Here is a 10,372-nt window from a genome sequence, read left to right as displayed (position 1 = left end):
ATTTTTTTTTCTATTCAAACGTTTCAACCAAATCAAATAATAATCACTTAACTGAATTTTACTATTCAATAGAATTTTATTCTGCTTTTTCATTTATATGGCTGACTTGTAGATGCGTTTTCAAGATTTTCATGTATGCATTGCAACAAAAGGGAAACCTTGAGAACCACTGCAGAAAACAGCGACAATCCAAAATTGCATGGTGACATGCACATTCATGTAAAAAAAAAAATCACACGAGTAGAGTACGTTATATGTTTTTATAATACCTCTTGTGCACTTCGACTGATAGTGAACTTTTTTTTCACAGAGAAAGGCTTGTGCAAAAGCAAGAATAAGTAAGATAGAAAGTTGCATTCAAGACCACATAAAGATTGTGCATATTTCTAAGTCGGTCTTCTCCACAGCCAATGAGTACCTGTCAGAATAGTTAGCAGATAACTGTGCCATAAAATAGATTGCTTTCCAGTCCTGAAGGAAGCACCTTACAAGGCCACATTTCCAAGGTGTACTAAGGCATTGCGTAGTTTTTCACAATATAAGTAGAAAACAATGATGAACAGAAAGGCAACGTGCAAGCAATATTTTAAGAATGATTGTGTGGGCTCATTTACAAAGCAACACATTCCCTTAAGAAAAAACACATTCGGAGGAATTAGTCACATAGCAAGGTGATTTATAGTATTAATATTGTTATTATCATAACTAAGGCTTCCCTTTAGAGGCTACAAATAAGCCACTTTTATGTACAGAGCCTGTAATGCCATAATATGGATTTAATAAATAATTGTTCAAATGCAAAATAATTTGTGAACAATGCTGTGAGGTTTGGATAGATTTGGAGCGTCGAGTCTGGAGCACGACTGTCGAGCGGTGACTGAGTCAGGTCCTCACTTGGAATTTCCCAGCTTTCGTGAGGTATTTGACCCCTTTAAAGGGTTTGTACTTCTCCCCATACATGTCCAGACGGTTCACCTTCAGACCTGCAGGGAACAAATGTTCATTGTGTTCATTATTGGAACAACACATTGTGACGCTGACCCGTTATTTGTATCACCTGATATGGCTAGCTGCTGAATTTTCATGTCAATGTTGAGCGAGGGGTTCTCCTCCGGTTTTGGAGCACCCGATTGCACGCTCAGGCTGCCTCGCAGGTTTGGAAGCTTCTGGGGGTTTAGTTTGCCCACGTCCCACACCAAGACCTACACAAAAGCACGCATGGGTGCTTTTAGTAACACAACTAAAGCTATGTCGTAGCGAAGGAACCGCATTTTTAAGTGAGCAGGATATAAAGTACCGTACTTTGTTAATGATACGTAAAGTCAGGTTGGATGATGGTGGTAAAAGACATCCATTGTACTTTTCTGAGTGAGTGGTATATAATGACTCCTCAGTCCCTGATTTATCGGCAAGACACGAACGTATGGCATCTTATGAGCTGAATGGGCATTCACCTTGGTGGCGAGGTCATACGTGTAGTTCCCCTGCGTGGCAGTGAGGTTGGCATTGAGCACAGTTTTGGGCATGTGGATGGTGACCAGCAGTCCCTCCACCGTCTTCCCCATCGTCTGCTTGGGTCCGATTGTGATGTCCAGACGGCCGCAAGGGCCTGTCTCCATAAAGCTGATGTTCTGCTTCACGTAAACCGGAATGGTGACAAGACTGGGGAAGGCAACGGCGGTTGGTTAAGATGATCCCAAAAGGATATTGAAGGCTTTTTGGAATAAGTAAGATGGAGACAAACAGCGAGAGGTGAAGTTATTCAGTATTGTCTGCGCTTACTTTTGTGAGCTGACGTGATAAGTCATGAGGGTAAAGTTGCCGTCGGGCGGGATGAAAGAGAGGACGCGCTCCGATTCCCAGCGCTTGAAACGGACGCAAGGGTGAAAGCTGACGTCGTCCAGGAGACGGGGATTCTTCAATTCATAAAGCAAAAATGTGGGATCATTTGCAAACCGTTAAATGAATGCATATAATCATGACACAAACTGTTGTTCTTATATTGGCATTTTCATTTTTAAGTCAAGGCACCATTGTACTGTATCTATTAAAGCTGAGCGCTCACCATAAAGGACAGCGTGAGGTCGGGCATCCCTGTGAGTCTGACGCAGGCTTCAATCACACCTTGAATCTCTGCAAACACTGTGGAACCTGAACAAAAAGCACAGTTTATTAAAATGGACCTTACATGACATGTGACAGTGACAGTGTGGACTCATCCATCCATCCATTTTTATTTGTGTTGCTCAGTCGACAGTGGATGTCTCAGTAGGGACCATCTACAAACCTGATTTGTCCAAAATGGCATCTATTTCCTCAATGACGTCAAAGTATGCTTCATTGTTGGTGTATTTCACACCCACGCGCCTCCAGGGAATATTGGACAACTGGCCCGTGGGAAGCGTGTCTCCAAGATTGCTTCCCCCTGAGAAGAAACACAAGTTTTGGACCGTATTCACGCACATTTTGAGATCAAGTAAACATCATCCGCCATCTATTTACCTGTGAGAGTATTGACGACTGATCGAAGAATGGTGGGAGGTCTGATCATCTCCTTCAGGACGTTGGACTCAGTTGCCAGCGGAAAACCGTTGTCCAGCATCTCTTCGAGGATTTCGTACACCGTCACCAGGTTGTCTTTGATCACGCTTTCGGAGCATTCGCCAAAGTAGTCCTGTTGTATGCAAAATCATTTGAGGATTTGGTGTATATCCTGGAAACGTGTGTCTACCTCTTACCTGAAGTGTCTCTGCAACCCTGTGCAGGAATTCAATGACAAACAGTGGAGGCACTTCAGTCTGGATGACAGCGAGGAAGAAGAGCTTCCCTCTGTATATATTAATGAGATAGTGGTGGGGGGTCTGCAGGATGGGAGGCACATTCTCAGGCTCCAGTGCCTTTTCCTTAGCTTCGAAGAAATAGTCGCACACACTACGGTTGATGACGCTCTTCCAGTGTTTCTCCAGGAAGATGTCTCCCGTGTAATTAATGAGGAACACACTGTGGATCATCTCAGCTGAAACAATAAGGTTATTGTTGTTGTTGTTGTCAACAAAGCAGGGTTACAATGACGCACGTCAGTACTTTTAAAGCATTTAGACAAAATTAGTATTCTGTTTTCCATATTGGTTCAAAACAGATGGTGTCATAAAGAAAAGTGTCACATAATCACATTGAATGAAAATCTGAACAACTCAGTCAACAGTTTACTTCAAACACTTCCCGAACTTGCATCTTTTGGGATCGGCAATATATACAATGAATGTTAAAGGTATACAATAATATGACACAACATTACATACAGAGAAAAGCTTATTAATAAAAAAGTTCGGTAAAATATTTTAACTTTTACCTACTGACTCCGGTTTAGTCGACAAGTTGTGATGTTGCCACTAGACAGGAAAAGCCGAGTGGCTGCCTGAGCCAACGAAACGCATACCCAACTTGAGATATTATTTTATGCCAGAAAATTAAAGGAACTACAAGTAATTATCTGTATGTTTTAACCCCCCAAATAATAATGTTCGAATGTATGTGGGTTTGTGTTTTGAGAGGCAAGCGTTAAACCCTTTTCATCAGGCAGATTTAAAGGCAGCTAACCTAAGTTTCGTTTACGTTACCTCACTGTCGTCTTTCAGGACTTTTGTAAATAAACTTTCTAGACGCTGAGGTGTCAGAAATAAGTAAAACACACTGATGTCGTGGAAGGATTTTTACGTTAAATGTATATTATTGCCGCATCCGCCTGCTTTGTGGCGAATAATTAACTTGGAATCTTAAATATAGATAACCTTCAACGGAAGTGTCGAAACTTGGTATTGCATAAAATCTGAAATACAGTTCAAACGCATTTCAGATTTGGGCAAGTTCCTCCTTTTCCTCATTCGCCCGCGTTTAAATCTTCGTTTTAGAATAGTGACATTCAAAAAATAAGTTGGTTAATTTTTTTATTTTTAATGACGCTAATTTGGTCGTTAAATGTCGCATGTGATTGGTGGAGGCTTCTTGGACCGCCCTGCTTTGGCGCCTGCGAGCCTTCAATCAGGGTGAATAAATATACATGTTTATTAGCAGCAGGATACCTGCACGATGTCTCCCCGGTAAGAAGGTAAACGCAACGTGACTCGCTTGACCAACGATGGCCTCTTCCGACGAACCCAAAGCCAAGAAACCTAAAATTTCCGCGGAAGAGAAGACTGGCTCTGTAGCCGAAAGGTCTCCCGTGAAATTAAGGTGATCACAGTCCTGGAGTTTGGAAATGCGCGTCATTGTTTATTATTAAAATATGTGAGGTTCGCTTGCAGCCGGATTTTTGTTTGCACAGACGAGGATGAATGGGGTCAGCGTGTTGTGGAACCTAATTGTAATAACTACTTTGAAAAATGGATTAAAATGTGTACTAAAGTTGCAATCCAATCTTCTTCGAGTAGTGCCATTAAAACGTGTTCTATTGTCCTATGAGTTGCCATTGCCTGTTCAAGGTGACCCTTGGTATGTAGAAATAAATAGTTCACCCCTCGTCAGTGAATTGCTGTCCCGTTGCCAGATTTGTTGGGCTGACACCTGAACTAACCACCACATGCATGGCACGGCAGTCACGTGACCTCGGCAAGCCTCTGTTTGGTACCCAGTTTCCCCCCCTGTTGCACTTGAACGCACCGTGATGCGATTCTTCACGCTTTTAATCCAGCTCCTTTGAAGCGTTTATCTGCACGCCTCTCACGAACTTGGAAGTGTGTTTCACAAGAGATGTGTTGAGGCAAACCCAGCCAATAGCCAGGCTAAGAGCGAGTGTCGTGGCCCTTCCTCCTTTAGATGCCCACCAGTCAACCAGTAGGAGGAGGAGGAGCTGGGGATGCAGGGGGAGCATCGATCTGTCACACGTTTGTGCTGAAATTGAGCAGTTTGAGGATTATTTGCTCCTTTCTTATGTAGCTTGCTCAACAGGTTTCTTGCACCCACACAGACAGACACAGAGAGAGATGTCTGCATTAAGGTAAGTCTCCATTGGAAAAAGGATTAATGTAATGCTTGAGTAATTGGCTACACAGATGTAATCTGACTTGCATAAAAGGAAGCTGTATGTATTTTAGGACAAGATAGTTGAGATGTGGTCGTGGAATCCATGCATTCCCTTTAGAATTCACAAGTGTGCTTTTTCAATGTTACCCAAGGGAGGCATGAGGATTTAGTCTACTCTGGACTGCAAGATTTTGTGGATTAGGAAAGCAAAAAGTTACGTGACAGCCGATCGCTTGTGCATGTTTTTCACTGACATAAGGCCTAGGGGTCGAAAACAGATTGCGTGCGGGTCCATATCAGTGAGCTCTTGCAAATGGAAACACATGGCCTTTGACTGCAGGTGTTTTCCTCACTAATACCATTCAGTCCTCCTTACTGCGTTTAGGAAATTTTCCAAGTGCTGTGTCACCCTGGAGAAACAACCCACAATCCAGCCGGTGCCATCTTAATGCTATCACACACATGGATGACTGTGTTCGCTCTTTATACAATTACAAACCAGTAGGCGTGCACCATTTCTCCTTTTTTTGTGCAGATTTTTCGTAATCGTTCAAATGAAGTGTGAATAAATTCAAGTTGCACGTATTCCACTTATAAATTTATCTAGAGCAGACTTGGAGAAAGTAAACAAGCACTACGCCACTTTTAATCTCAAGATGGCTAAATTCTCTTACACTTATTGTTGCAGCCCTAATTCACTCTTTGGGATGGGGAATCCCTTGCTGGACATTTGTGCTGTGGTGGACAAAGACTTCCTGGAGAAGTAAGTTCAACAACAATTCAAATTGTTTATTTCTGAGGGTCTAAGATGCACCACTTACTAATTGGCAGCTTCTATTGCAGAAACAACAGTTTTTTTTTTTTTCTGTTAAACCTATGGGCAGATAAAAACTATTTGAGTTCCTGATATGAGTTGGCACCTGCCAATCAGTTTATTTACTTCTCCCATTGACTTTGTATACTCTGCAATAACTGGCCGTTTCCAGTAATGTCCACGTTGCACTGAAGTGACCAGGACAAAGTGCTCATGTGGCTTCCAGTTCAGAGTCCACTCTGCCTGCAAGGAAGGCCCCTTGTTTGAAGGCCCCTTACGTAAAGGCTGGAAGTTGACTTAAAACAGGCAACCACATGATCCAGTTCAACCTCTCTCTTCCCATAAAGCAGAAATGAAACTGTGCCTCGGGCATCAACGTTTTCTAGACCAAATAGTGCGTTTGCTGTCCTTACAAAGAGAAACCAGAAGGCTGTCATGTATTTTTTTCCGAATGAATTTTAATGACGTGCTCTTTAATTTCTAGATACACACTGAAGCCCAATGACCAAATCCTGGCTGAGGACAAACACAAAGCCCTGTGCGTATTTCTCTCCCTTGTTGAATATTGACTATTTTACGTCACGTGCACGCCTCTCGCTGTTCCATCTACATTCTGATGGGTCCTTTCGAGGCTGGAACGGACCGGTCAAAACAGCCTGCGTTGAAGTCTCTTTGGTTATAGAACAGCAATAGTGGATCTGGCGCAGCAAATGTGTGTGAGCCAATAGCAGAGCGGGACTCTTCACCTCCCAGTTCCTGTGAGACCAGAGCCACAAAGCAAACAGCAGGAGATAAAGTTGTGCATGCAAGCTCGCTGTAGTTACTCATCAAGGAGGTGTGCGGTCACACGACACAGTTATTGACTTACAAGGCAGACTTAGTGGTTTGGAAAATATCACCAAGGAGAAACGAAAATGAAAAACACGACCTATGTGACAGTGCTTATGCAAGATGACAAGATGAAAAAGGGGTCAGAAGTCATTGCAGTGCAGACATCTGTGGGGGGGAAAGGGCACACACGCACGTATTCCACACAAGAACTGCATCAGAGCATAATGCTATCTTTTGCATTTTACACAATGAAGGTGGAAAATTACTAAGACTCCCATTCATTTTTACCCTGATCAGCTCTTGCAGGATGACTCTTTGTTCCCCTGCATTAAGCAAGCAAGCAAGACTAGTCAGAAAGTTCCATGCTGCAACATCTGGCTCCGTCTCAGTACATTTAACAGCAGTCGTCCTGCCCACAGTCTGGGACAAACCACCAGAACACTTGGTCCTGCTGTGGTGTAATACAATCCTCGGCCGCTAGAGGGCATCGCCTACTCTGAAATAGGCGATTGTACTGTATATTGGCATGACTTTTTTGGAGAAACCACCCATCATACACTTTTAGGACAATTTGAGGGTGAATCTGAAAACAGCTTATAATTGGTTAAATCAGCTTGCCAAGTGCAACATTTGAATAATCAAGTGCCACATAGGTTTTCCTTTTTATTTCTTTGCCCCCATGAAGGTTTGATGAGCTAGTGAATAAGTTCAAAGCTGAATACCATGCAGGGGGAGCCACACAGAACTCCATAAAGATTGCTCAGGTTAGTAGTCGCCGGCGTTGTGGTTCTGCGACATCACCGCAGTCCTTTATTTAAGGTGGAGTCGTAATCTGTGCTGTCACTGCGTGCAGTGGCTGATCCAGGAACCTCACAAAGTGGGCACCTTCTTTGGATGCATCGGTAAGGACAAGTTTGGGGAGATCTTGAAGAAGAAGGCAGAGGAAGCCCACATTGATGCCCATTACTACGAGCAAGACCAGGAGCCCACGGGCACATGTGCAGCGTGCATCACCGGAGCAAATCGGTAAGGTACACACACACGTAAGCGTTTAGTTTCCTTAAAATATATACAGTAATACATGAATTGTTGATCCCGAGTGTTTCCCTCTTTCTTTAAGATCGTTGGTCGCTAACCTGGCTGCCGCTAACTGTTATAAGAAGGAGAAACATCTGGACCTAGAAGAAAATTGGAAGTTGGTGGAAAAGGCTAAAGTTTGTTATATTGCTGTGAGTACCACCATCATGACCAACATTGGAATTCATTAGCAAGAACATTCATTTAAAAGGGCTCGGAGACTTCACATGAAGTAAATTTGATAATGAACTGAGACAAGATCAATATAGATACTTTTTGTTTAGTGGCGTGCTTTTCCAATGTGCCTTGGCTCAAAGGTTGATCCACATGTAATGTTTATTTTATTTTTTTTCCTTCTTCTTCTTTCTTGCAGGGTTTCTTTGTCACAGTGTCTTTGGAGTCCATGCTGAAAGTGGCCAAGCACGCATCAGAAAATAACAAACTGTTCTGTATGAACCTGTCAGCACCCTTCATCTGTCAGTTCTTCAAGGACCACCTGGTGCAACTGTTGCCCTACGTGGACGTGCTCTTCGGCAACGAGACGGTAAAGCAGGTTTTCAGCTTGTTGTTCCAGCACAGCGTTCCACTGCATTTGATATTTCTTGGGGTTAGGCTTTTTATTTTAACACCACGACTTTTCTTTTAAGATCTGGAAATTGGGATTCCATGGTGGTGTCATTGTTTCTATCTTCAGGATATCTCTTTAAATGCATTCACACTGGCTCCTGGTAAGCCATAAATAGTTCCAGCACTACAAAAAAAGAAAACTCTGTTTACTTTCTTCCGACAAACTGTCTGTAGCTCTTCCAAGTCTCCAAAAAAGCAATCTTGCTTTCATCAGTCCACAAAATGTCTCCATTCCTGTTTTAGGCCAGCTGGTGTGTCTTTTGGCAAATTGTCGCCTCTTCAGCAAGTCATTTTATTTTTCCCTCACAATCGGACTTTACAGTGACTTTATGCCAAAAAAGGGACATAAATGAAAAAAAAAAAAAACTTAAGGAATGTTTAGTAATGGAAATGCTCATTGGGGATATTTTATCCCACCCCTGGTATTCAGGGAGCAACAAATATTCCCTAAACGGTAATTTTTGTTTTGATTCCATTCTACAGGAGGCTGCCGCATTTGCGAAAGAACAAGCTTTTGAGGTGATTCAATGTCCCTCTTGCATTCTCTGCTGCACATTTATGCATTTTGTTTAAAACATGCATCATGCGGTCACGTCTGTGCAGACCAAAGACATTAAGGAGATTGCCAAGAAAATACAGGCTCTGTCCAAAGTCAACAGCAAAAGACAAAGAATTGTTGTCTTTACTCAGGGGAAGGAGGAAACCGTGATGGCTCTCGGTAACATTTGCATTCCCATTTTCCCCATCTCAAATAAAAGTAGTCTGTGTTTAATGTGTCATCCTTTTCCCTTTTTGTGTTCAGGTGACAAAATTGAGACCTTCCCAGTGATGCCAATTGATCCCAAAGACCTGGTGGACACAAACGGTGCTGGTGACGCCTTTGTCGGAGGTGAGCGATTACAACGGTTGCTTCTTTGTTTTGTTGGCCTTCATTGAGTTTGAAAAGGTTTTCTAACGTTTCACAGGTTTCTTGTCTGGGCTGGTCCGAGAAAAACCGCTGGACCAATGCGTCAGAGCGGCTCACTACGCTGCCAATGTCGTCATTAGAAGATCGGGTTGCACGTTCCCCGAAAAGCCAAATTTTGTTTGATGCATTGATGTTTTGTTTCATTTGAGACAAGATGTCACCCCTGGTCAGTGTTTTTATCCCGGTGCTTCCTCCCAGATAAATGTATCTTCTTTTTTTTTTTTTTTTTTAAATGTGCCATTTGATCTATTTTGTGCCACCTCACATTAGCATGTCTTATTTACCTGTGCCTGGTGGCGCTGCAGGAATTATTCGGAGGGATTTGTCAGTCATAAAAAAATGCAAAGTCATCAAATTATGATATTTATAATTTGGGCCAAAAACAAGACTGCTTTTTTTGACATCAGAACTGTCAAGTTGAGGACGCCATACTCGACTGATTGGTTTGTTTTCATGTTTTGTCACTTGTGTGTGACTTGTTTAGGCCAGTTAATGAGCACTATTGTTTTTTTCAAATGCATGAATTAATAAGTGCCAAAGCCAATGGCCACAAAAATATAGAGCTGAGACGTTAAACATTTTCAAATAGAGTGCATTGTGTGAATGGCCATTCTAATGGTGTCATTTGTTTTTTTTCCTCCCCAAGTACGTCAACACACAGCTTTGTTAAATTTGACATAAATGCCAGTTTATCACATTGTGATAAGATCTTGATTTTACTGCTTCAGTTTGATTTGGATTAATCAATACTTGAATACACATTTGACAATTTCTGATGAAGCACAGTGGTGTAGTCTTCCTTTTCTAATTGTTTTTAAATCTTTGATGTACAATCTCATTCAATGATGTTCATGATGCCTCAAGTGATCCTTTTGTCTGCTTCTTGCCAGACTTTGTATTACGTGGATAAATAAAATGTAACAAAGTGTTGGACATCCACCATTTTTCTTCAATATTATTTTTTTACTTTACCTTGCTAACAACACTTTTAGATGTACTTAAGATGCATTAAGACATTTGCTGCTTCTTATTTG

General features: G+C 42.1%; 2 protein-coding genes across 4 annotated transcripts; one reads left to right on the top strand and one right to left on the bottom strand.

Annotated features, from left to right (window-relative positions):
• Positions 1-246: 246 nt before the first annotated feature.
• ap3m1 (adaptor related protein complex 3 subunit mu 1) lies at positions 247-3,918 on the bottom strand. The gene is made up of 10 exons (XM_061285982.1): positions 3,621-3,918; positions 3,353-3,418; positions 2,739-3,016; positions 2,503-2,674; positions 2,288-2,425; positions 2,066-2,151; positions 1,783-1,916; positions 1,455-1,662; positions 1,058-1,202; positions 247-983 (listed from the first exon to the last, which is right to left on the bottom strand). Exons 3-10 carry the CDS (start codon positions 3,009-3,011, stop codon positions 883-885), a joined length of 1,257 nt encoding a protein of 418 aa, XP_061141966.1. The 5' UTR covers positions 3,012-3,016; positions 3,353-3,418; positions 3,621-3,918; the 3' UTR covers positions 247-882.
• Positions 3,919-4,044: 126 nt separating this feature from the next.
• Positions 4,045-10,277, top strand: LOC133158654 (adenosine kinase-like). Of its 3 annotated transcripts, none has more exons than XM_061285985.1 (12): positions 4,083-4,233; positions 4,948-4,996; positions 5,711-5,785; positions 6,321-6,374; positions 7,353-7,431; positions 7,521-7,693; positions 7,788-7,896; positions 8,118-8,288; positions 8,855-8,890; positions 8,975-9,089; positions 9,174-9,260; positions 9,337-10,277. In XM_061285985.1, the coding sequence occupies exons 2-12, from the start codon at positions 4,983-4,985 to the stop codon at positions 9,459-9,461; spliced, it is 1,038 nt and encodes a 345-aa protein (XP_061141969.1). In that variant the 5' UTR covers positions 4,083-4,233; positions 4,948-4,982; the 3' UTR covers positions 9,462-10,277. The 3 variants fall into 3 exon arrangements, with proteins under 3 accessions (XP_061141967.1, XP_061141969.1, XP_061141968.1); XM_061285984.1 differs by having other exon boundaries at positions 4,084-4,233; positions 4,816-4,996; XM_061285983.1 differs by lacking the exon at positions 4,948-4,996 and having other exon boundaries at positions 4,045-4,233.
• The last annotated feature ends 95 nt before the right edge of the window (positions 10,278-10,372 follow it).

This window comes from Syngnathus typhle, linkage group LG8, assembly GCF_033458585.1.
Source record: "Syngnathus typhle isolate RoL2023-S1 ecotype Sweden linkage group LG8, RoL_Styp_1.0, whole genome shotgun sequence".
Classification (NCBI taxonomy): Eukaryota; Metazoa; Chordata; class Actinopteri; order Syngnathiformes; family Syngnathidae; genus Syngnathus; species Syngnathus typhle.
Note: the sequence above shows the minus strand (reverse complement) of the source record. Positions and strands in the feature narration are given on the sequence as shown.

Coding starts and splice junctions, on each gene's coding strand:
- LOC133158654 (XM_061285983.1), top strand. CDS start 4,139: ATGGCCTCTTCCGACGAACCCAAAGCCAAGAAACCTAAAATTTCCGCG. Junction 7,694..7,787: donor TGCATCACCGGAGCAAATCG/GTAAGGTACACA, acceptor TCTTTCTTTAAG/ATCGTTGGTCGCTAACCTGG. Junction 8,891..8,974: donor CGAAAGAACAAGCTTTTGAG/GTGATTCAATGT, acceptor ACGTCTGTGCAG/ACCAAAGACATTAAGGAGAT.
- ap3m1 (XM_061285982.1), bottom strand. CDS start 3,011: ATGATCCACAGTGTGTTCCTCATTAATTACACGGGAGACATCTTCCTG. Junction 1,917..2,065: donor ACCTCACGCTGTCCTTTATG/GTGAGCGCTCAG, acceptor TATGAATTGAAG/AATCCCCGTCTCCTGGACGA. Junction 984..1,057: donor TCAGCAGCTAGCCATATCAG/GTGATACAAATA, acceptor TGTTCCCTGCAG/GTCTGAAGGTGAACCGTCTG.